The sequence below is a fragment of the Ovis canadensis genome, chromosome 3 (genome assembly GCF_042477335.2).
Source record: "Ovis canadensis isolate MfBH-ARS-UI-01 breed Bighorn chromosome 3, ARS-UI_OviCan_v2, whole genome shotgun sequence".
NCBI classification, from domain to species: Eukaryota; Metazoa; Chordata; class Mammalia; order Artiodactyla; family Bovidae; genus Ovis; species Ovis canadensis.
Genome location: NC_091247.1, coordinates 186,618,428 through 186,644,029, shown reverse-complemented (window position 1 = coordinate 186,644,029; position 25,602 = coordinate 186,618,428). Strand labels below are relative to the sequence as shown.

Here is a 25,602-nt window from a genome sequence, read left to right as displayed (position 1 = left end):
CCTTCTGTTGAACAGAATCCATCCTCCTTAGGGTATGCTTTCAAACGGCACCCCTGCCCATCCACCTAAACACTTATATACACATTAATGTTTTGTAATAAAAATATTTTATCACAATTTTTTTCCAAACATTTTGGAATTCACATCTTGGACTTCTCTCTAATGCGCATAGGTCCACTTCATTCATTTTGCACACTGGATTCCACCTTAGAATGCACTCAAATGTTGTGATTAGTTTCACTATGGGTGAAGATTTCAACTGTTTATCATTTTCTTCAGCTACAAACAATGCCATAATCAACAGGGATTTTTGTGGATGAAAGAAACAAGAACATTTGCTCTGCCATTTACTAAAACATATGATAAAGCTAGAACAGTCAGGGCAGTGGGGTCCATGGAGAAGACCATGTAATAAAAAGGGAAGTCTAGAAACTGACCAAGTGTATACACAGATTTTCTATATCAGATACACGGATGAAGAATGGGTGATTCCACCAAGGATTCCAGAACATCTGGGCTACTTGTCTAAGCTGGCTCTCCATCTTAAATGCATACATTCCAAATGAATTCCATGCATACAATTTTCAAACACAAAAAGAACCAGAAAAAAATATGACTTTGGACAAATGCAGCTTTCAATGGGGAAGGCCTTTGTCAAATCTGACACCAAAAGGGAAGCCATGGAGTTCACCCATAGATTCATAAGACCACCCAGACAAGCCTGCATTGAATACACTCAAAAGCGTGATGAACAGAATTAAAAGGCAAACCACAAACTGGAAAAATAAATTTGCACCATCTGTGAAAGGCCAGCCAGAGCTAAATACTTTGTAAAGTTTACTTAGAAAAAAGTGGACATCTGACGCAATGAGATCTTAATGAGTTTAGCTCGGGGGGGCGGGGGGCGGATTACAAATGTCCAAGACATAGGAAAATATGTGCAAACATGACAGTTTCGAAATAATGCAAATTGAAACAATTTAATGCTATCTTTTGCATATTAGAAAGGCAAAGATTTAAAAGAACCATGATCCTCAATGTAGGCCAATCACAGACCAAAAGCCTCTTGTAGGTGGCTGGTGGGGTGAGAGTGGTAAGATCTTTCTGGAGGGAGGGCAGCCGGGATATCTGGGCTATAAGCTCAAGCGTCCATGCCCTTGGGTCGTTTTCCTTTTCCCCTTGTTGAGCAATTCTTTCTGAATTTTCTACCTGGTTTTTGAACTCTGCTCCCCTCTCAAACTTTCCCCAGCCCCACTAGCCTAAGTATAGGAAGGAGATCACTTCAACCAGCAACCTGCACTGCCCACTGCTTAAATGCAGGGACTAGGGGGTCCCCCGAAGCTCCCCAGTCACCTCGAAGAGACTAGCAGTGTTTCCCATGAGTTCAGGACAGTGCTTCCCATGCCAAGTCCATGGGAAGTGACAATTCTTGGAGAGACAGTTGAGGCTGGTGCTTTGCTACCACACCTGGGGTGACAGATGCTTGCTGTGTCCAGGGCTGCTCTTCCAAGTCTGAAACCCCCAAGCCTCCACACTGCCTCCAGCCTCCTGCCTCCAGGCTGGACTCTTGTGCACATTCACGCCTGCCAGGGACAGACAGAAATCCTCCACGAAACCAGACGTGTCAGCATCAGAAAAGGCTCTGATGGAGACAGGATGAACTTCAGAATGGGCTTAGCCCAGACCGCAAACTAATTCTAGTGATAAATCAGTGGAAAGAGAAAGAAGACAATAGCAAGAGCAGGGAAACTTAGTAAAAAAGGAAAAGGAGACAAATGAAATGAGTGTGTGTATATATGCTGCTGCTAAGTTGCTTCAGTCGTGTCTGATTCTGTGCGACCCCGCAGACGGCAGCCCACCAGGCTCCTCCGTCCCTGGGATTCTCCAGGCAAGAATACTGGAGTGGGTTGCCATTCCCTTCTCCAATGCATGCAGGCATGCTAAGTCGCTTCAGTCGTGTCCGACTCTGTACGACCCTATGGACAGCAGTCCACCAGGCTCCTCTGTCCACAGGATTCTCTAGGCAAGAGTACTGGAGTGGGTTGCCATTTCCTTCTCTGGTGTGTATATATATATAAAGTTCCAATAATTCAGAACTTAAAATAAGTTAATTTCAAAGAACAGTGTGTGTGTGTGTGTGTATGTGTGTGTGTGGCAGAGAGGAAGGGAGGGAGAGAAGCTTGACCTTGCTGAAGGTCAAGGAAGGAGGTAGATGGTTAACTTATTTTTCTGGTCTCCATCTGTTACAACATGGAAGCTTCTCCATGGCTTTGCAGAAAGGACCAGGGAAGGGAGCAGGGGTGGCAGGAGCGCCAGGCAGGGCAGGAGGAAAGGCAGGCCCTTTCCTCTGTTCCCCTCCCTCCAGGTCTACAGAGACTCAGCACACCTGCCCAGGCCTGCTGATGTCCCAAGGGGGCAGTGACAAGTAGTCCTGCTGTTTCAGGGCTTTGAAGAGCTGAATGGCTGGCACCTGGGGAAAGGCCTGAGCTGGAGGCTTCTTAGCCTGGACCACCTGGTTGAGGTCCCTGATCTCAGGACATGGTCCTGGGGAAGTGGGCTTACTCTGGGGGGAGAGAGGGCCAGGAAGGAAGCAGTAGTCACCCACCTGCTGCAGGACAAGGAGACCCTCAGGGGTAGGGGAGGTGGGGGGCACATCTGCCCGGTGTAGGCCTGGGCTCAGGACAGGGCTGCTGACTCTAGGAGGGGCAGGGCTGGCTAGAGGGGACTGGGGAAACTGGCCTGTGGCTGGAGGGAGCTCCACATAGCCCTCGAACTCTGGTTTCCGGGGAGCTGAGGCTACAGGGGGCCCATTAGCCAGTCCAGGATGGAAAGTGGGGTTCTGGTCTGAGGGGAGGTTCGGAGGGGCAGCCTGGGAGGGAGATGGGGCCTCAGTGGGTGGGGTGAATATCAGATCTGGAGCGGGGACATAACCAGAGGCTATGGTACCATCCTCAGGCCAGCCAGTGGGCAGAACTGTGGGGGCCCTATCCTTCTGGTCTTGACCATCCTCCATCAGCCCAGGCTCTGGAGGGGCAAGGCCCACCCCTGACTCCAGGGAATGGCTCCTCTGGGCCCCTGGGCTGGACTTTGTATCCCCATCCCCAGCCTTGCCCTGCCCCTTCACCTGGGCCAGCGGGACCAGCTGCACCTGCCCCCCTGCGGGCAGACACAGGTACTCCAGGGACCCCGAGGACTGTGGCTTCCTGCTCATGCCTGCCTGTGGGGGCACCTGCTGGCCCATGAGGTCAGACAGGGAGCGGCTGTGGGGCGGCCCCAGATAGGGACCGTTGAAGTCAAAGCCGGAAGCCTGGCTCTCAGGCCTGCTTGAGGGGGCAGTCAGCTCTGTCGGGGGGTTGGGGGGCTGCTCCGTGGGAAGGTCCGAGGCGATCAGAGTCATGTCAGGCTCTGATGATGAGTCACAGGCATCTTTAGGGTCCTCTGTGGTGAGAGGTGACACCTCGCTGTGCCTGCAGTCTACAGGGAACACCCTGTGGGAAGAACAGGGGTGAGATGCTGGGACCTCCTTGGACAGACGTCTCAGCTCATGGCAGAGGGGGTAGTGGGACGAGAGGCCTGGCCACACCCACAGAAAACTCAGAGCAGGGCAGTGTTGGGGAGCAGGCCCAGAGCAGGAAATCAGATGCTCCTCAGCCTCCCCATGGGTCTGGCCCTCCAGCTTCCATGCTCTCATTCAAGGTCAAGGACCCCTCCCACCCTCCGCTCCTTGCTATCACCCAGCTTCAGGCCCCAGGTCAGTGTCCAGCCTGGGTTCAGTCATCTCTCACATGAGGGTTAGTGGCAAGCTGGTGGCTCTGATGCTGAGGCCATGAAGGTTCACAGACCCTCTGCCACCCAGTGGAGCCAAGGCAGTGTGGTCTCCCTGGGCAGCAGGGTGAAGGGGGGTCATCTGCTCCAGTCTCCTGCCTCCAGTCAAGTCTGAGGTGTGACCCTCGCTAACCTGGGATGCCTCCTGCTTTAGCGCCACTAGCCTCCATGGATGTCTTCAAACTGAGGCCCAGACCCAGGCCACCTCCTCCAAACCTCTGGTGTGCAAGAGGGGGCCACCCTCCCACCACCCAGGGATCCCCTGCACGACACTCACCCCTCCAGGAGCTGAGGGCAGCTGCTGCCCCACGGCCCCTTCTGTGGGCAGCTTCCACCGCCCAGGGTGGCCATGCTGTCTGGCAGCCGGAGTCCAGCACTCCCGTTCTGGGAAGAGAAAGGGCATTTGTATCTTTGGGAGTCAAGGTGCTCCAGAAGGTGCAGATGGAAGGAAGGCCTTGAGGATGGTACAGATTCAGGAGCCCCCAGAAGAGGCAGATTCTCAGTACCAGCAGGACGGCCTCCTGACACTAGGGAGACGAGGCCAGAGAGGGGCTGGGACCTCACCGGGGTCCTGGGTCTTCTGAGGACTCTATCTGGACTGTCCCTGCTCCATGCTCACCCCAGCCCCCTCTGCACTGCCGTGAGACCCTCCCAAGGCAGCTCTGGCCCCGTGTACTTGACCAAAGGGTTCCTGTTCCCCAGGGTCCTCTCAGCCTCCTGCGATGTGCCCCAGACTCACCGCCCTCCCCACTCAATTCCCTTCTCGAAGGAGCCTCATCTCCACCCACCACATGCCTTCTGCCTGCCGTGGCCTCTCCCACCTGCCACCACCCTGCACCCCTTAGCGCTCAGCTCTGCCGTTCTGTCCTTGGAAAACTACTCTGCCTTCCACCATCCACCTGCCCTCGATGTGACTACGCCTCTCCTGGAGCCTCCCAGGGACCAGCCCCCCATGCCAACCCTCCCTCCTATCCTGGGTGAGTCCCCACCGGCAGGGCACCATGAGCGCCAGGGGAGACCAGGGGGTCTCAGCGCTGGGCTTGCGGGATGGCCTGGCTCTTAGAGCTTCCCAGACCCTTCTCTAGCCACCTGCACCCCTAGCCCCACTCAAAGCCCACAGGAAGGGGAGCAGGATGCGGGCATGGGGACATGGGCGCAGGAGCACGCGAGCCCCACACCTCCGCTGCCCTCACGGCCAGCTCCTACCTGGAACAGGTGGCTCTTGCTGGGGTTGGGGATTTTCTCCTCCCATTTCCGGTTCAGCCTGGAAAGACAGCAAAGAGGTGACTGCTGCCCAAGACCTCAGGGCAGCTGCCTGTGCTCATGTACAGAGGTGGAATTGAAGCCCAGGGAGAGCTCAGATTTGTCCAAGACCCCATTGGGAGCAGGTGACAAAGCAGTGACAGAGAGTGGCCCTGGCATCCTCTGGGGCCCTGGATAACACTCTCCCTCCTCTTGGAGTACCCTTACCTGTACCCGTAGACGCCACAGAAGTGCAGAATTGGAAGCAGGATTAAGGTGCTGATGACAAGGATGAGGGCTAGGACCCACATGGGCAGCACTTCAGGAAGCCAGGAAGGAAAAAGGATCATTAGCATCCAGGGAGGGAAAGGGCTGGAGACTCAGAAGATGGGGTGTAGCTGCTTCCTTGGGGTGCAGAGGAGAGGAGGCCAGAAACTGACTAAGAAGAAGGGGGCCTTTGTCTGAGCCACCCACAATGTTGGCTCGGTGGGAGGACACAGAGGGTTAGATCCTGGCCAGTAGCAGGAGTTGCTATGGGAGGGCAGCAACTGTGGCCAAAGGCAATCACAAGGGACTTCCCAAAGGAGGTGGCATATAAGGTGGTCATCAAGAACACGGACAACAGGAGGCAGAGATGGAGCAAGGGGTGATGGTGGAGGAACCATAAAATGCAAAGTCCCATCAAAGACTCTCTCAACTGTCCACTTGGGCTTAAGCCCCTTACTGGCTGGGCCCCTCCAGAACTCCCTTGATCTCTTTCCCTTAGGTCCTGTGGCCCAGTTCTCCTTTCTGCTTGGTTGAGGTCCTCTCTCTGGGGCTCTTTCCCTGACAGTTGGCTGGGACTGGGGACCTTGTTGCAAATACTTTGTCCTCTTTCTGCAGCCACCTCCTGGACCTTGTCCTATACTTGTCTCCTGGTGGCCACCATGGTGATAGATAAATGAAATTAACAAAAGTAGGAGATTGAGAAATCAGACCAAAGCTTTCCAGTCTCAGGCCCCAGTCTGTAGTTCCTCAGGCTGAGTGGTCCCTGGGTAGTAGCTTCCACAAAGGCTAATGAAAGCATGCCTCTGTGTGTGTGTGTGTGTGTGTGTGTGTGTGTGTGTGTGTGTGCTCTCAGTCATGTCTGACTCTGTGTGAACCCATTGACTATAGCCTGTCAGGCTCCTCTGTCCATGGAATTTCCTAGGCAAGAATACTGGAGCAAATTGTTATTTCCTATTCCAAGAGATCTTCCTGACCTAGGGATCAAACCCATATCTCTTGTGTCTCCTGCATTGGCAGGCGAGGCGAATTCTTTACCCTTGCTCCACCTGGGAAGCCAATAAGCCTGGGCCATATTAACAGAAGGCTAAGGTTCAGTCTCAGGGAGACCTGTTGGTGAGACGTGCTCTCTCCTCTGTCCTCTGGAGACCTTGCCTGCAGTCTGCATTGCACACCAGGAGGTATAATTTTCTAATCCCTAATGATGCCTGGGAGGGAAGGATGCTATTCTGGGGTGGGGTTACATCTCTGTGTTCATATCCTCCCTGTCCTCTGCCCAGCAGGGCTGTGCCAGGAGGGGTGAGGCAGGGCGTGGCAGACCTACCCCAGTCGGTGTCCCAAGACCTTGCCTCACTCCACTCGCTCCAGATCCCATTGTAGTTCCCCGGGTCGGGTTTTACTCTCACTCTGGCCTGGTACCGGCTGGCTGGCTCCAGAGGCGGCAGTGACATGGTGTGGGCATTCTGGAAGTCCTCTGTCTTGGTGTCCTGCAGGGGCAGGTGTGTGAGCAGGAGTCTTGAGGTCTGGGGTGCGTGGGCACAGCTACGAAACCCTCCCGCCTCAGCACCCCAACCTTCCTGCTACCCATCAGTTTCCAGCTTGCAGTCACATCCGCAGATCTGAGCAGCATCACTCTCACCACGGAGGACTGCACTCCAGAGGGACAGGACCAGGGAGCACCTCTTGTACTGAACTCCTGGCACACATGACAACATCGGGGTGCAGAAACCCTGAGGAGCCATCATGCCCCGCTCACCCTCCCAGCTCACCTTGGGGCAGCCTGAACCCCAGATATGGTCTCCCTTGGAGTGTGGTGCAGGGTGACCGAAACCTGGACCATAAAACAGATGTTCAGGAGCCCAAGGACCACTCCCAGCTCCACCACTAACCCACTTCCTCCTGGCTTCAGTTTCCCCATTTCTAGCCGAAAATTCTGGGGCTGGCTCTGAGGTTTCTGGTCTGCCCTCTGTGGAGTCCCAGGTTCTGTCCACAGGCCCCAGCGGCTGCCTGAGGGCCGGGGCAAGATACTGAGCCCTGGGCTGAGGCCCTGCTGGCCTCCCCAGGAGCTGCTCTGCTCTTAGCAACTGCACATTTGCATCCTGGATGAGATTCTTATGAAGAAGTGTCCCCTTATTGTGACTTTTGAAAACCCATCCTCCAGCTGCCTCTCAGCTCTCCCCCTCCTGATGTCTATGCCCCCTTTGCAACTCAGGGTCATGTGTACATTTTGGCCAAGTTCACATCATCTCTGTGAGTCTCAGTTCCTTCACCAAAGGAAGAGACAATGAGACTGCTCATTGGAGTGACCGCCAAGTCCCAGTGGCTCTCTGAGGCTGGTCATGTGCTGGGAGCCAGGCATCCGGCAGGTGACATTTTCCCAAGTGTTGTCTCACTGCCCTTTCCTCCCCTCCAGGCCCCTCCCTGGGCACAGGCTCTCACCTCCCATGAGGCTCCTTCTTTCTTGTACTGGACCTGGAAGATGCAAGCTATGTGTGAGTAGCTCATTTTTTCTTCTTTCCAGTGCAGGATGTAGCCATCTCTGCCCTTGGTCACGTTGAGGGTTGGGGGAGCCATCTGGACTGGAGGGAGGAAAACTTTTAAGGCCTATTGTTTCTAATATTCCTCCAGTGGAACACTTCTTGTGTTCCGTGCTCATCATAGGTGCTCTCTCCATTAACCCAGGACCCCAGATCCCACCCATCTTAGGGTCTTTGGACCCCGGTTTCACCATGTCATCTATTTTGACCTGAAATGCCCTTCTCTTGGGAGATGTTAATATACACTTGTTTTGTGGTGAGGTGACCAAAAGTATGGGTTACCCCTAGTATTTAAATAGAAATAAATGTACTGTTTATGTATTCTAACCTAGAGTATTGACACTGTTCTAAGCATTATTATACATGCTAAATTTATATGAATAATTTCACTCAGTTATAACAACTGGATGTAGTAAGTACTCTGAATCTGTCCACTTTTCAGACAATTGAGCCCCACAATGATTAGGTAACTTTCCAAGGACAGGCAGCTATCAAGTGGTAGAGACAAAGATTGCATGGGAGATCCCAAACAATAAGTAGCAGATTTAAACCCAGGTAACTAAGACAAATCAGCTGCTGTCCCTGACACACACTAGAGATTGGGAAGAAGAACTTGATTATTGAGAAACAATGCAGGAGTTTCCTCTGCATGAGGTCCTCGCTATGTAACAGGAACTGGGGAGCTTAGCCTGCAAGGAACCACAGTCCATTTGCATACCCCCTGGTATGGCAGCCCACTCCAGTACTCTTGCCTGGAAAATCCCAGGGACGGAGGAGCCTGGAAGGCTGCAGTCCATGGGGTCGCTGAGGGTTGGACACGACTGAGTGACTTCACTTTCACCTTTCACTTTCATGCATTGGAGAAGGAAATGGCAACCCACTCCAGTGTTCTTGCCTAGAGAATCCTAGGGACGGGGGAGCCTGGCAGGCTGCCGTCTATGAGGTCGCACAGAGTTGGACATGACTGAAGTGACTTAGCAGCATCAGTACCCAACATAAGAAGTAAATCACAGATGAAATCACAGATGAATTATTATTAACTCTGAAAATATCAATCTGGGGAGGACTTTGGAAACTTAAAAAAGAAAAATCCAATCTGGGAAAGAAAAGGAAAAATCGGTGGGAAGACCAGGAGGTCATGGGCAGAAGTAGGAACTTTTGAGCAACTGAGAAGTTGGAGGGGAAAATAAAGTGAAAGTGTTAGTAGCTCAGTCGTGTCTGACTCTTTGTGACCCCATGGACTATAGCCCACCAGGCTTCTCTGTCCATGGAATTCTCCTGGCAAGAACACTGGAGTTAGTAGCCATTCCATTCTCTGGAGCATCTTCCCAAGATGCTCAGGGACTGAACCGGGGTTTCCTGCTTTGCAGGCAGATTCTTTACCATCTGAGCCACCAGGGCAGATAGAGCTAAAAGACTGAGATCAAAGGTGTTTTAATACTGATATTCTTGAGGAATATCAGTTGCATCTTCCTTCATGTTATTTGTCATTGTTGCATTATTGCTTCTTGAGAACTTCCAGGATAGACTGGAATCATTTTTGTTCCATCTGGCTCCCTGGGATATTTCATTGAAATTGACACACATGAAGTCCGGACCATGAGGAACGGAACAGTGCTGTTGGGAGATGCTCCACACAGAAGGCTAGGGGCAAACTCACTGTTGTCTGAGCTCTTTATAAGTTTCTCTTCCATCTTTGGTCGAACAGAGACGATGTACTGGCTGTAGTTCCTGGGGTCAGGCACAGGAATCTGGCATCGGTGCCGGATGTAGGGACTGCCAGTCTCCTTCTGCACAGGAGAACATTCTTCCTCCCTGAGGATCACGGCAGAGGTCAGGGCAGGGGGAGGCAGGCCATGTGAGGGGTGAGACCTCAGGGGGAGCTGTGGCTTCTGCTGGGCTCCAGGGGCAGGAGGAGGCCTGGAGAGGGTGAGGCTTAGAGGAGGGGAGGCGACAGAGGCAGGGAACACTCACCGTGCATCAGGGCCGGTCTTGTAGAAGAGGGTGAAGGAGACAGAGCGGGTTACCTCGGACCTCACTTCCCAGGTGCAAGTAAGCAGGGCGGCCCCGTCAAAGAAGCACTGGAGGTTCTGAGGCTGGGCCTTATCCCCTGGGAGGGAGAACAAACCCTCCTTCAGTCCTCATTCGTTCATTCCTAGCCTTCAGTGGGCTCAGCATGAGACTCGTCACAGAGAGATTGTGGGGCTAAAAACATCAGGGGTTAAACTCAGCCTGACCTGCCAGCCGTGTGACCTCAGGTCAGAGGGTGAATTCTGTGAAACTTCACACCCCCTGTGCAAAATGGGGAGGACCTCTCAGCCTCGGGGTTTGGGGATTTATTAAATAACACCGTCGTGTTGGTGTGTCCACATGTCGTGCAGCCCTCATGAAAACACAGCTGCCCATATGCCATTGTGATTAAATTGTAATTATTCCTCCACAGAACGTGGACAGCAAACTGGGGCCTGGGGGTGAGTCAGATGCAGCCTCTGCCTCTGCAGAGTCACAGTAGGGATGGGGTGGGTCCAAGGAAGCCACGCTGAACACAGAGCACCCGAGGATCCTCTTGTGTGGACAGTGGACTCCTGTCCTGGAGCTGTAATGAGCTCCCCTCTCCACAAGGGAGCATTGTCCCAACTCTGTCACCTGGCTGGGAGTTCCAGGAAACCTCCTGGCTCCACTGGCTGGGTCGTCCTGAGAGCCCCGAGCCTGGGGCCAGCCTGGTGCACACTCGGGCCACGTAGGTGCTGCTGGGCAGGAGGTACTTTAGCTCCAAGATGGCCTGGGGGGACGTGGAGTGGATGGTGTGGGCATCCTGGAGGGGAGAGGGGCTGTTTGAGCAGGGCCGGCTAGGCCGGGTACCTGTGGGTTTGGGGCACAGTTGGTGGGCTCCCTACCTCCCAGGAGTCCTGAAGCCGCTTGTAGGCCACCTCAAACTCCAGGCTGGATAGCCAGTGGCTCTGGAAACCCTCATGGGCTATCCTCCAGGACAGCAGGAGACTCTCCCTGGTAGTCGTGACGCTGAGGTCCTTGGGTGTGGGGGGCTGCACTGGAGGGACAGGAAGGAAAGGGTCCCTAAGGGGCTGGATGACTGTGCGGGAGGTGAAGGTGCTCTGTGGCCCATGTGTGGATAGGCCTGGGTCCCAGGCCAGGCACTGCTCCCACTGGCTGAGTGACCTTGGACAGACCCCTCTTCTCCATGGACCTCAGACTGCCTTCTGCTAAATCGTGGGGATTCAGCGTGAAAATGAATGAAGCTGTGCAGATTCCTAGGCCTCAGAACATAAACTCCATAAAAGGTGCTCAAATTAAACTCCAGAGGGAGCTAGCTTCCTTCTGTCCCCACGGTCCATGAGGTGGCCTGCGTGGCCACCAGCAGAGGGCACTGTGACTCCTGTAACTCCCTCTTCAGGCCACACTTAACTAGTTCCTCTGCCCAGGGTCATCCTGCACCTCTCAGTACCTAGCAGATGTGTATCCTCTGGAAACTTCTTGGGTCCTCTCCCCAAGGCAGAATCCCTTGTTCCTTTTCCTGGCCCACCACACCCTTTGTATGGTCCTTACAACCCTGGAGGATTAGATGTTTCCACATCTGCCTCCCCAAGTAGGCCAGGCACTTGTGGACACTCCAGGGTTCTCTGTCCTCACAGGGGACTACGCTTGGCCAGGGACCCCAGGCCTTACCATGCTGACTCAGATTAACGGTGAGCTCAGTGACCAGAGGCTGGTCCGGTCGGAATGAGAAGTAGTCATAGTCGGCAAGGACAAAGTTTCGGTAAGGAATAACACATTTTCTGGGTACACAGCCAGGACAAGGGCTGTTTAACCAGGGCTTGTCGTCACTAAGATTGCAGGACACTCGCTGTGGATGGTCCCTGCCAGGAGAGGATAAGGTTAGCCGAGAGAGAAGAATCACTCACTCACAAATATTAACGGGTGGTTCCTACGTGTAAGGCTTTGTTTAGTACCAGGGAGCCTGGCAGGAAACAAAACACATGCAAATCCCTGTCTACAGTGCAGACGTCCTAATAGAGGCAGACATACACAAAGCAATGAAAGAATGATGTCACATGTCAAATGGAGAAAAGCGTACATAGACAAGTCAGGAAGGAAAGGGGTGTGAGCAGGTCAGAAGGGCTGGCCTGGGGATACAATTTGAAGTAAAAGAGGCAGGGAAGACCTCTTGGAGAAGGTGACATCTGAGCAGAAACTTGAAGATCAGGGAGGGAACCATGCCAAATCTGGGGAAAGAGGATTTCAAGGAAAAGGAACAGCAAGTGCAAAGGTCCTGGGGTAGGCATAGGTTTGGGATGTTGTGTGACTAGGCAATTAACAGTGCATGCAGAGTAGAGATGTGAGGGTGGGAGGTCCAGGAGCCTAGCAGAGTGAGATTACAGAAGGTCAGTGCTTAAAAGGAATGTAAGGAATTTTGAATTCACTGGAAGTGAGGAAAATTGAGAGTTATGAGCAAAGGAGTGCTGTTTTGACACACATTTTGAAAGGATTCCTGTGGCTGCTGAGCTGTGGATAGATTGACTTAGGTTGCTGGGGGTTGGGGGCGGCAATACTGGAAGCAGAGGGACAAGTTAGGAGGCTTCTGGACTATCTCAGTGATAAGAAGTGGTCTGAATCAGGTGTTAGCCAGATTCACTTTCTATTTGAAGATGAAGTAGATCACATTTGCTGATGGATTGGACGCTGCGGTGAAGAAGGAAAAGAGGGAAAGGAGACTGGAATGCAAAAAATAAAAGACTGCCCCCATTTGTCTGGCTTGAGCCCCTGGAAGCTCCCCTTTGGTGAGCTGAGATGGGAATCTAGCAAAGGGGCTGTCTTTGGGAGGCAGAGCAGGCACTTGTTTAGGACACTTGAAGTTAAAGACTATAAGGGACAATGTGGACAGGCAAGTGCACCTGTGGTTCTGGAACTTGGGGAAAGGTCCAGGCTGGAGAGAGCATGTCTGGGTCAGAACCATAGTCTGGGGCTGGATCTCTGCCACTGGATCCAGATGCAAGAAAATGGAGGTCCAAGAGCCCTGGGACCTCGTCCCCTTCAGAGTAGGAAACAGACTAGGAGACAGAAAAGGGCAGGCCAGGGGGACGTGGGGAAGGGCCCGGGTGCTGGCCAGGGTCAGGGAGGGAGGTGCCATGGTGCCTCGTGCTTAGGTCCTTGTCAGGTGCTGCCTGCGGGTGTGTGGGGAGAAGGCCAGGACTAACCACTGATTTTCACCACGTGGGCATCACTGACTCCAGCAGGAGCAGGTTAAATGGCCTGCTGGGGGCAGCAGAGTCCTGGGAGAGTGGGCTCTGGAGGAAGCACCTGAGAGGCACTGGAAACAGGGCTCCAGACCACTCTTTACAGGAGGTTCCCTCAGAGGGAAGCAGAGAGTGGACAGCCGGGCTAGGAGACTGGGCTCGCGAGGCCCTGAGCTGCAGTCTGGTTGGCATCTGTAAGTGGATCCGGGACAGTGTCCCTCCACAGCGTGGGGACAGTGGAGACTGGGATGGCAGTGATGTCCTTGAGCAGCAAGACCAACTGGGACCCCGGCTCTGGCCTCAGACAGGCCTGGGACAGGCCATCACTGCAGGGAATATCCAGGGAGGTGGAAGGCCACGGCGGGGGGAGGTGCTGGGAAGCTTCTCTTCTGGTGTCCCAGTGCAGGAGGAGGCAGGCCACAGCTGAGGATGGGGATGGGGGCAGTGGACAAGGAGGATGGAGGCTCTGGGGAGAGCAGGGGAGAGAGTGTAGGGGCAATGATGCTGTGGAGTGAAAGCCCTTCTTCCAAGGGGAGGTCGTCAGGGGTCTCCCCAGACCCTGTGTGATGCCTGCTGTTTAATTACTTCCATTATGGTGAGTTAGACTATCACTGGATCCCAGAATGGTGGGAGTACCCTCCCAAATGGGCTATGCCCTGGAGACTAGGTGAGGTGAGAAGAGAAGCCCCCACTCCAGAGGCAGCAGGGCCTGGGGGAGACATGGTGCTTAGCCTTGCAGGCTGGACACAGGACACTGGTCCTGCTAAGGCCTTGAACCCACTGTGTGGCCACGGGGAGAGACCTCACTTCTGCAGCCTCAGTTTCTCCATCTGTGAATTGGGCATCATGTCCCTGTCCTGCCAACCTCATAAGGAGGATGAACCAAAATTGACTTCTGCCGATTGATTTTGTTCAGTTGTGACAAAATAAGAGATTATCACCGTCATCAACAATATTAACATTGGAGGTTCTTCCCCCAAACCGGACATCAGACACAAGCCCCTGGGCCCAGCAGGCTGCCTGATGGGTCAGGAGCTCCTGGGCAGGAGTTTCCCATCCTTACCTTCTGTCCAGCCCCAAACCTCTGGCACTGCCCACACAGCAGCACCCCTCACTGCCCTCCAACCCTGGGCCCTGCCTCACTCACTCCTTGGGCCTGCGGTAGAGGGTCACGTTGACCAGTTGCTGGGCATCCTGGGTGTCTGCCCACCTGCAGATGATGCGGCTGGTGTAGTCATTGTGGCAGCGCAGGGTCTCCAGAGGGATAGTCCCTGCCAGGGAGGAAAGCAGAAAGAGGGTCACACCTTCTCCCTTGTCACCACCTCCTGGGTGCACAGCACTGCAGAAAAATCTCCCAGAATCCTGTAGAGGCTCCTAGAGCCCAGGCAAAGGTCCCCAGAGACCGTGGCAGGGGCAGAGGCAGCTGTCTCTGCAAGTGTGCAGATGTAAGGGAGCCCGCTGTGGACCCTCCTGTCGGGAAAAACATAATATTCTAGTTGATTCAGAGCATGTGTCCTGAGCCCCTGCCTTGCCCTGCTCCTGGAGGAACAGAGTCCCTCCCACTATAGGTGGGCACATGCATCAGACACAGGCCTTGTCCCTGGGCCCCCCGGGTGGGCGCAGCCTGGGAGCAGAGGCACAAACCCACCCCTAAGGGCCCTACTCTGGGACCTCCCCACCCTGCTCTTGGATCAGGCCCCACTAGGCCTGATGCTTAGAAAGTGGAGTGTGGTTCCCAGGGTTATCAGGGGAGCTGAGTTCTCTGGGAGCCCTTGGAGAGGGTGGTCAGTGGCCTGAGGAGCCCGGGGTGAGGGGGGCATCTCAGCAGGGCCTTGAGGCAAGAAGAGAGACAGCCCCCCACACCCTGGCTGAGGGTCCCCAGGAGCAAAGGTACAGAGGTGGGAACTGGTCAAGACCTCCAGGTGCTGAGCGTCTGGGGGGAACACAAGGTCAGACAAAGGACTGGAATGGCCAGCCAGGAGGTTAGAGGTCTGGAATGCCACACTAGGAAATGTGGACAGAGAAGCCACACAACCAGAGAGGGTCTTTACAGGAGGCCAGAGAAGAAGGAGCGGGAGTGTAGGGGGAGGGAAGGGAGGTCTGCAGGAAAAATCAGGAGAGAGAAGAGATGGTGGGGAGGACGGAAGTCTGGGGCTCTGGGTTCTGTGGCCCGGCAGTGAGAAGGGGTGGGGGTGATCCGGCTCACCTTCAGCCCCTGTTGTGCTGAGTCCCCAGCAGAGCGCCAGCAGAGCCAGGGAGAGCAGCCCCTGGGTCAGTGTCATCTCGTGATTCAGCTCTGGAGAACAGGTGGCCCGCTCGGGTGGGTCCAGGTCTGGGCAAAGTGTGGGCTCCTCACTGTCCTGGAGTCTTGTGTTCCTCCCCTGCTGGAGGCTGGGCTAGACCCATGTCATCAGCTCTTGGGAATCCTCCTCTCTCTGGGATCCTGCCTCCTCCAGGCCTGCGGAAGGAATCATCAGCCCATGAGACTTGGCCCACGTGGTAGGGCGGACCCAGGAGCGGCCTTGCTGCCTGGCTGCAGCCCCACTGCTGCCTCAGCCTGGCCCTTGGGACAGTCCCTGCTCCTCAACTCAGTGCCAGGGATGTGACCGTGAAGGAGATGCACTTAGTGGCCTCTGCAGATGTGGGTTCCCACTGGGCCACACTGCCCTGGTAATGAGAAAATTCAAGAGGGAAGCCTGGTATTTGATTTTTCCCCCCACCAGGTACTGACCTGGGGGAGTCACTGGGTTTTGGGGTGTGATCCTTCTGTGGGAGTGAGCATGTGCACACACCCTCACCACACACGCACATGCTCACGCGTGCATGCACACACACACATACACAAGCCTGGTGCTCTCCCCACCTTGTTCCATTTACCTCATTCCTCCCACACTACCCCCTGAAATGCCGGTTCCCTTTTTTTTCTGCAGAAGGTTGGGGATTTCCTCATTTCATTTCATCCAGCCCCTGGGAAGTACCAGGAAAGTAGAACAGAGAGGACCATGACTCCTTTTCTGTCTGTAAAATTGTCGAAAACTTCACTCAAGCTGCACAGACACATATACCAGAAGCTCTGTTGCTGGGAAAAGTGCGGCTCTAGGCTCAGCCAAACTGACTTTCAACACAGGCTCTGTCCCTCCTGTGCTGGCGGCCTGGGCTGACTTTTCAGTGCCCTCTGAACCTCGCTCTCTAAACCTGTAAAATGGGCCCAACCCGACGTATCTCACATGAGATCGTGAGAGAATCAAACTTGATGATCTTTGTGGGGTGGTTAGTCCAAGAAATGCCTGGGAAGGAAGAGTGGGTTTGTCTGGGGCTGAGGGAGAGTATTTTAGCTCCTGCAGGGGAGCAGTGCCTTGGCAGGCAAAGGAGAGTCTGCCTGAGCTGGTGCAGCTTGCTCTGCCTACCTGGAACTCAGCTAAAAACTCAGAGTTTCTCTTTGGGTCTTACCACAAATGCAAATTCTTCACATGTAAAGAGGTTAATTCTTCTGAAAGTCAGTTATAAGTTTAACGCAACTCTAATCAAAACTTAACAAGATTTTCCTTCTTTTTGGCAGGAATTCACAAGAGAAAAAATATGTGTGAGGACAGTTAATAAGACTTCAGAAGTCTCGTAGAAAAATGGGCCTTCCTCAGTGGCTCAGCAGTGAAAGAATCTGTCTGCAATGCAGGAGACGCGGGAGACACCGGCTTGATCCCTGGGTTGGGAAGATGCCCTGGAGGAGGAAACGAAAACCCACTCCAGTATTCTTGCCTGGAAAATTCCATGGACAGGCACCTGGCGGGAAGTCCAGAGGATTGCAAAGAGTCAGACATGACTGAGTGAGTAAGCACCAATAGTAAATAAACTTTTGGTTACCAAATGGAAAGTGAGGAGGGGTAAATTGGGAGTAGGGGGTAAATAGACGATCAGTCCCATCACTTCATGGGAAATAGATGGGGAAGCAGTAGAAACAGTGTCAGACTTTATTTTGGGGGGGCTCCAAAATCACTGCAGATGGTGACTGCAGCCATGAAATTAAAGGACGCTTGCTCCTCGGAAGAAAAGTTATGACCAACCTAGATAGTATATTCAAAAGCAGAGACATTACTTTGCTGACTAAAGTCTGTCTGGTCAAGGCTATGGTTTTTCCTGTGGTCATGTATGGATGTGAGAGTTGGACTGTGAAGAAGGCTGAGCACTGAAGAATTGATGCTTTTGAAATATGGTGTTGGAGAAGACTCTTGAGGGTCCCTTGGACTGCAGGGAGATCCAACCAGTCCATTTTGAAGGAGATCAACCCTGGGATTTCTTTGGAAGGAATGATGCTAAAGCTGAGGCTCCAGTACTTTAGCCACCTCATGCGAAGAGTTGACTCATTGGAAAAGACTCTGATGCTGGGAGGGATTGGGGGCAGGAGGAGAAGGGGACAACAGAGGATGAGATGGGTGGATGGTATCACGGACTCGATGGACATGAGTCTGAGTGAACTCCAGGAGATGGTGATGGACAGAGATGGTGTGCTGTGATTCATGGGGTCGCAAAGAGTCGGACACGACTGAGCAACTGAAATGAACTGAACTGAACTGAACTCACATGTATGCTACCATATATAAAATACATAAACAACAAGGACTAACTGTACAGTACAGGGAACTATATTCAGTAATAAACTATTATAAATAAACTATGTTTATAATAAACTATAATGGGAAAGAATCAAAAGTAAAACAAATTTAGATTTATATATATATATAACCAAATCACTTTGCTTTACACTTGACACCTATTAAATATTATAAGTCAACTATAGTCAATAAAATAATGAGTTTCCACTCAATAGCAAAATTTATTATAAAGATCTGATAAGTAAAGTAATGGATTTTCACACATGCACACACATGCATGCACACACACAACAAATCAGTGGACATACTGATTAGATGAACTGTATTTCACCAGAGAATGTACTATGTGATGAAGAGGAACCACAAATCAGTATTAAGTGATGGAATAATAAAAAGTGTTGAAACAATTGAATAACAACATAAAACATATCAGCCTAAATCCCTACCTTACACCATTCCCCATGTATCAAATCAATGAAAAATTTAAATATAGGCAGTTAAATCCTATGAAACCTGCAAACTGTACAAGTGGATATCGTTGAACTATTTCAGCTTCAAAGCACCAGAAGAAATCAAAGACAAAGGCTGACAAATAAAAGTGCCTAAAAGTGAACACTTCAGTGTTTTATAAAAATAACTGAACCACAAAGCAAAGGACAAAGTGAAAAATAAATGTTTGTGCCAAAATATGGAGAACAAGTGACTACCTTTATGCTATAAATAGTTCAAACAAATTGATGGCGTCCAAGGACACAAGCATAAAAGACCTACATGCAGAGAATTCGTATTAGTGGCTAACAATTACAAAACACTTACCATCATCTGGCCACTGTTCAAAAGGCTGTACAGATATTAACACATCAATGTGTAGGTTAAAATCTCCACTTTGTAGATGAGGAAACTGGTATAGGTCCATGGTGATACAGCAGAAAGGAAAAGGCTGAGACTGTAGCACAGGAGATTGGCTTTAGAATTTGTGTTCTTAACCAGTTATAATAGTGAGTAGCATAGTGTTGTATTTCCCAATTATTGGAGTCCTACATCTCTATCCTGACATATACTGACCCAACAGACACTTCTGTAGATATGCACAGATGTCTGTGCAAAAACAAAACAAAACGTTAAAACATCTTAAGTAGCATGCTCAGAGAGATTTGAGAAATCATGGCCACTTAAGAACAGATTGCTATGCAAAGGACAAATAATCAGAGTTCTTAGCATTTGAAGGTAATTGAAATTTTATTGAAGTTTTGTTGAAGAAATCCATAAAACAAAGAAACAAACACACACCGTAATTCAATAATGGGCCAAATCAGAATTAACACTATGAACTGTCATGTTACAAATGTAGATATTGAAGACAGCAAATAGGCTAGGAAAAGAAAAGTCTTAGAGAAAAATTGAAGCCTCGGAAAGAAATTCAAGAGTTCCAACATCTAGAAGCAGAAGACAGAGAACGGAGGGCAGGTACGGCAGACGGTGTCGGTTACCTAGCTGTCCCCTTTCCCCTTGGTAACAAAAGGTTAGGTTTTACGTAGGTTTCTTGCTGCCAGAATAAAAGATTTTATTTCTTACACTCTCCTATTGCTAGGTGTGGTCATGTGACTAAATGTTGTCCAAGAAGAGGTGAGTAGAATCATTGGGTGTGTCTTTCAAAAAGAGTTGCTTAAAGGAAGTGGCTCAGGTAGGAGGAATCTATTTTCGCCCTTCTGCTTTTTTTCCTTTCTCCAGTTTGCAGCGCTGGCTGGATTTCCAGCAGTCATTTTGAATTAGAAGGTTCTTTTGAGTGTAGAAATCATACATCACAGAAAAAGAGGAACCTCGATAGCTCTTCTCACGGTGGACCAACCATATAGTCTGAGTCTGCCTACCTCTGGACATCTTTCATGTGAGGGGAAAAATAAACTTATATAGTATTATGCTACTGTTATTTGGGGGTTTTCCATGTGCAACCAAAGAGATACAATTGCAAATAGAAGAAAAATTCACAGGGCTTTACATCAGGCAATAATCTACTAAGTTAAAAGCAAAACTCATTTTTAATAGCACCATACTCAGTCACATACTAATAAACTTTTGGTCATCAAAGAGTAAAAGGTAATTCTAGAAGCTTCCAGAAGTAAACAAATAAGTTATTTTCAGTGAAAAAAGATTGGGTTTGCAAAGTCCTCTAACAAGTAACACATGACGCTAAATAGATAGTAATGTCTTGAAAATACTGAGAACAAAATATGTTTGAACCTAGAAATATAAAAAGTCTAGCTTACTTTGAAGTTCAAGGGGGAAAAATCATAATATTTTGGAAATGTAAGGACAAAAAGGGCTTCCCTGGTGGCTCAGATGGTAAAGCGTCTGCCTGCAATGCAGGAGACCTGGGTTCGATTCCTGGGTTGGGAAGATCCCCTGGAGAAGGAAATGGCAATCCACTCCAGCACTCTTGCCTGGAAAATCCCATGGATGGAGGAGCCTGATAGGTTACAGTCCAAAAGCTTTCCAGATCTTTTTAAAGAGAGTTACTCTAGCATATATTTCACACAAAAAATAAAAGTTCCCAAAAAGAGAGATAGCTCCTGATACTGGAATCAATTTGAAAAAAGAAACCAATAGGACTTACTGTTAAGTAAAGAAATATTGTTACTGACTTCCCTGGTGGCTCAGACAGCAAAGCGGCTGTCTACAATGAGGGAGACCTGGGTTCAATCCCTGGGTCAGGAAGATCCTCTGGAGAGGAAATGGCAACCCACACCAGTACTCTTGCCTGGAAAATCACATGGGTGGAGGACCGTGGTAGGCTACAGTCCATGGAGTCGCAAAGAGTCCAGCACGATGGAGCAACTCCACTTTTCAAAGTAAAAACAAATAAATACACAGTAACAACACTGAAGTACAACTGAGATCATTTTAACACAAGTGTTGGCTATGAGGTTAGAGGTAAAAAGCAGAGATGAACCCAAAGCTTGATGAGGATCTTGCCTTGTTTTGGAGGAGTATATATATTCTGAGTAAGCCCAAATGCTGATGGAAAATATAAGTTAAATATAAATATATGTGTTTAAAATGTAAGGGTTAAAGATCACTATGAGTGAGGATTAAGCATGGAAACCAGAGGATTGCAGGAAGGAGGAAAGGAGAACGAGGAGAGGGAGGAAGAGGAGAGAAAAGCCAAATGCCTTCTCGCTCAAAATAAAATAAACATGCTCACCAAAATTCTCAAACTCATGCAGAAATTTAATGATAAAAATAGCAATTGGAAAAGGTAAAAAAAGGCACAAATTCACTCCAGACAAAAACAATTTCATAAGACAACCTGATGAAGACTTTAAAAAGAAGAATGCATCAACTCTATTTGTGATTAATAGAAATAGATCAACAGACAGATTAAAAGGAGAAAAAGATAAGCTTATCTCGACAGATGCCCTTAAATATTTGATAATACAAAAGCCATTCGTGATCAGACAAAGAAATAAACCTTGGTAAATGAGGAATTGAAAAGAATGTTGGCATTTCTGGGTATGTACTAGAAAACTTCAGTAACATTAAAGTCAACAGAAATGTCAGTACCTTCTGCTTTAAAGGAGAAGGCTGCCTGCTGTTGTTATGACATGACCCGTATTTGGGGATCAGCCTTACCCCAAGTAATCTGTAAATTCAAGACAATCCAAAGTAAGACTTCAGAAAGATTTTCAACTGGCTTAACAAATTGATTCTAGATTATAACAAATCCAACATGAGGGACTTGCTCTATTGGTTAGAAAAACGATGAGTATAATAGTAGACAGATGGAACAGAAAATGTTAAGGAAAAGAATTACTTAGGAATTGGAAGTAATAATAGAATTTCAAATCACAGAGAACACATGGTTTGCACACTCAAAATTAATGATATTGAGACAACCGGCTAATCATTTTTTTAAAAAGTTAGATGATTACTTATTACCCACACCTCCAAACTCTAAATGGATTAAAGATTTAAATGTCAAAGCTAAAAATGATAAAAGCTCTAAAATATTTCTTTAATCTCAGGGATTGAATAAGACACCAAATCCAGAAAGCCCGAAATACGAAATAATGACAGATTTGACTTAAAAGCAATGAATACATTTTTATACAATGCAAGGTATCTTTAAACACACCAAAGAGAAAATAGACTAGTAATCCGAAAGACATATTTTCAACATATGTCAATAAATGGTTCATACACGTAATAAATGGAATGCTCCTAAAATGCTCCAAATGTATTAATAGTCAATACATAAAAGACAACCAACCCATTGAGAAATGTAAAGGACATTTCCATGCACATTACAAACTGAATCCCAATGGCCTTTCAACACGTGGAAGATGCACAACTTGACCTATCACCAGGGAAAGGAAAAATCCAAGTAAGAACCAGATAATTTTCATCCATTACACTGGACACAATTAAAAGATGGACTGTTTTCTTAAGGAGAAACCAGACTTTTTATGCACTGCCATGGGATGTGTGTTAGTTCAGCTACTTTGAGGATGGTTTGACAATATCTATTATTATTTCAAATGTGCAGTCTCTTGCCCAGCAATTCTGCTTCTAGGAATCTGGGCTATAGGAAGACTTTCTCAGGTGTGGAAAACTGGAAGCCACCCAAGTGTCAAGCAAGTGTCTAGGTGCACCACGATCGATTGGGTAAATCGTGGTGCACCTGTGAAATGGAGCAGGACCCCCTGGTCCTTGCCCACCCTCCACCCCACCGCTTCCTCTGCCTGCCTTTTTCTGTGGAAAACTTTAGTCAAAGAATAAGTTTAATCAGAAAAGTGAGACATACAGAAGCAAGGGAAAATGGTCGAAAGAGACCAAATAATAATAATATAATAATAATAATGCAATCATTAAGCAGAGTCAAGGATCTTTAGTGCTTTCTCAAGGGCTATAGATAGTATTCTGAGCCATATCCTGTGAGCTGTCTTGCAGATACTAAAACACCAAGATGGAGAAGTTAACTGTATGACCACCAGACTGTACTCACGACATCAGCTGCCACGATTCCGAGAACTGGCCTCAAAGAAATGGGAACAAATGGGCCCTGAAACTGAAGGTCAACTGTATCTAAAACAATAACGATGACACTGGTCAGATCACCGGTGACCAATTTGAAGATGACTGTCAGAGCTGATTGTGCTGTTTCTGTATGTAGCCCCATCCCCACCTTCTGTTTATAAAAGCTCTTGCCTCACTGGTTGCCAGTGTGGGGAGCTGGCCTTTGGACAGACATCCACAACGCCCTGCCACCACAGTTGCCAGCATCTGAAATAAAGCAAACTTTCCTTTCCACCAACCTGGCCTGCTTATTGGCTTTTGAACGGCAAGCAGCCAGACCCCATCACGCTGTTTCAGTAACACCTAAACTGGGAAATGTCGTGTCTCTCTTAGGGCTAATTAATGAGTCACATCTCTCCACCTTGTTACAGAATGTTGTCCAGAATGTAATACTAAGTGGAAAACTAAGCCATAGGGCAACATGTATGTAATAATCACTTTAATGTACTCCCAATTTTTAAATTTTTAGCAAAGCATAGATCCATGGATTCACTTGTTTAATATTAAATGCATTCGTTAAAGAACTCAAGAAGTATCCAGTGATGTTAGTGGATATAACACAACATAAATAAAACTAATGAATGAATAAAAGGGTGACCCAAAATTAGCAGGACAGATTTTACTTGTTATTAAACCGTTGGAAAGCAAGGAAGATGATAAGCAGAGAAAATTAGAATCCGTTTATACAAAAATGTAACAGCGAGGTGTCTAAAGGCTAAACGTTGCACATTTGCAACTTGTTGCTGTGGGCTGCCTGGCAAGCCCCCCCAGGCTCTTATCTCAGTGGGGACCCAGAGAAACACCTGCCTTCCCATCCAGAGGGCAAGTGCACACCTGGACGAAAACACCCCCAGATGCCCACCACCTAGCCAACTCACTTCAGGAGCAGGCATCCACAGCTGGGCCCAAACCCAACTAATCAACAGTGGTCAGGGCAGAGTACGACCATAAAGAAAACATTCTTGGAGGGCGGAAGACATGCTTCTAAGTAAGTAAGGAACCTGCTCCCTTCTTATCTTCTGACATGAGCTCCTCACCCCACACCAATCTAGGTCTGAGCACAGCAAGGTTCCTGGCTTCATCATCTGCCTCCAGTGTCTCTGCATCCCCACGGACATTCACACATGTGTCTGCACGCACACGAGTGTGTGTGCATGTGCGTGCGTGCACAGACTTTTTCTAAACCAGGATGTCAGAGACTATCGGCACTCCCCTGTTCCAGACATGAGACAGAAGCCCAGGACAGGATCTTATCACTGCCACCAACTTCAGTGACACCTTAGTGACAAAGTAAAGACAACAGAACACAGCTGTGTGACTCCCAGGCCTGAGCTCTCTACCGTCCCAGGCATCTTCCCCGCTGACAGGACAGGCGGATCCACCAGTGAGGACTGGACCCCCAAAGCCCTTCCCCCAACACCTAGGCTGGTTGGTCCCTGCTGTCTGTCTCCTCGTCCACTGGCTGCCCAGGAGTCTGGGTTCAGATTTTTCCAAAAGGCCAAGCCCTAACCTCCCAAGTCCCTGGGGCACACTTGCCCACTCAACACCCCCAGGCTCTCACTGTCCTTCCCATCCCAGACTGCCACACGCCCCTGCTCCCGACCCCGCCCTTCAGCCTGCCCCGAAGCCCACACGTACCTCTTTGTGCCGGGACAGACGGCCCTTCTGTGGTGTCTCCCGGAGGCAGTCAGCGAGCCTCTCAGGCTTCCTATTTATGCTGACGTTGTTAGGAAACAGAGAAGCAGAAAGAGGAAGCGGCAGGCCCTGGCCTCTTTCTGTACAAGCGCCTCTTCACAAGATTGCCTGGCTTCCCAGAACTGTGGACACCAAGATGTGAAGCTTTATTCTGAGCCTTTCTGGCTTTGCCAGTGTTGCTCCTTCTTCTAGAAGTACTCCAATCTTTTCTATGCGGTCTCCCTAGAAACTTCCACATGTGCTCTCTCTGCTCAGTGCAAAGTTCCTTCATGCAGCCTTCCCAGACACCCCCGGGGGGATGCGGGGGGAGGGGCTGCAACACCCAGAGCAGGTGAGAGCTCAGAGCCACAGGGACCTGGCCTCCCATCGCCACCTGCTCAGGGTGAGATCTTCTGCAGATTACCTGCATGTAACTTCACCAGGGCTCAGGACCCACATCTTGACTTAGAAGTATCTGTAAATATCAAAGGGCCATTGAAATGTCACAGGGCAAGACCTTAGCTCAAAGCCTGGTACAAGAGACCCCCAAGTGTTAGCTGGTACAATTTTGCTTCCCCTGGGGCCCCTTTGCCTTGTACCTCCTCCACTGTTCCACAAGTCTTGGGGCTCACAGCTGTCTTTCCCCAACACTGTCCTGTGAGCTCCTTTTCTCTCCTCAGTACCCAGCATGCCCCCCGGCACAGATGGGGCCCTTAACAGCTGTGTGTGGGACAGATGAATGAATGAATGAAGAAGTGAATGGAGAGCGGCCCCTGAGCACAGCAGGGCCAAGAGGAAGGCATCCCCTTGGGCTCAGAGTTTCAGGTGGCACCCAAATCCTCAGTAATCAATACGATAGTTTTATTTATCTTTAAAAATATATTTATATATATATAATTTTTTAAGCATTTATTTTGTTTTTGGCTGCGCTGAGTCTTCACTGCTGTGCAAGGGCTTTCTCTAGTTGGGGCGAGTGGGGCTACTCTTCTTGCAGTGTGCAGGCTTCTCATCGCGGTGGCTTCTCTTGATGCGGAGCACGGGCTCTGGGGTGCACGGGCTTCAGGAGCTGTGGCGCTCAGGCTTAGTTGCTCTGTGGCACGTGGAATCTTCCCTCACCAGGGACTG

The 25,602-nt window shown here is 49.9% G+C and overlaps 1 protein-coding gene across 4 annotated transcripts; it reads right to left on the bottom strand.

Moving 5' to 3' along the window:
• Positions 1-334: 334 nt before the first annotated feature.
• On the bottom strand, positions 335-24,756 carry CSF2RB (colony stimulating factor 2 receptor subunit beta). 4 transcript variants are annotated; one of them, XM_069585346.1, is made up of 14 exons: positions 24,442-24,756; positions 15,327-15,578; positions 14,268-14,391; positions 11,553-11,743; positions 10,766-10,917; positions 10,515-10,683; positions 9,843-9,978; positions 9,529-9,683; positions 7,771-7,910; positions 6,656-6,818; positions 5,296-5,386; positions 5,032-5,089; positions 4,103-4,209; positions 335-3,488 (listed from the first exon to the last, which is right to left on the bottom strand). In XM_069585346.1, the coding sequence occupies exons 2-14, from the start codon at positions 15,400-15,402 to the stop codon at positions 2,378-2,380; spliced, it is 2,673 nt and encodes an 890-aa protein (XP_069441447.1). In that variant the 5' UTR covers positions 15,403-15,578; positions 24,442-24,756; the 3' UTR covers positions 335-2,377. The 4 variants fall into 4 exon arrangements, with proteins under 4 accessions (XP_069441447.1, XP_069441450.1, XP_069441448.1 ...); XM_069585349.1 differs by lacking the exon at positions 24,442-24,756 and adding an exon at positions 22,733-22,896; XM_069585347.1 differs by lacking the exon at positions 24,442-24,756 and adding an exon at positions 18,547-18,676.
• Positions 24,757-25,602: the final 846 nt, after the last annotated feature.

Coding starts and splice junctions, on each gene's coding strand:
- CSF2RB (XM_069585346.1), bottom strand. CDS start 15,402: ATGACACTGACCCAGGGGCTGCTCTCCCTGGCTCTGCTGGCGCTCTGC. Junction 5,090..5,295: donor TGTGGCGTCTACGGGTACAG/GTAAGGGTACTC, acceptor CTGTCTTTCCAG/GCTGAACCGGAAATGGGAGG. Junction 3,489..4,102: donor TGCCCTCAGCTCCTGGAGGG/GTGAGTGTCGTG, acceptor TTCTTCCCACAG/GGTGTTCCCTGTAGACTGCA.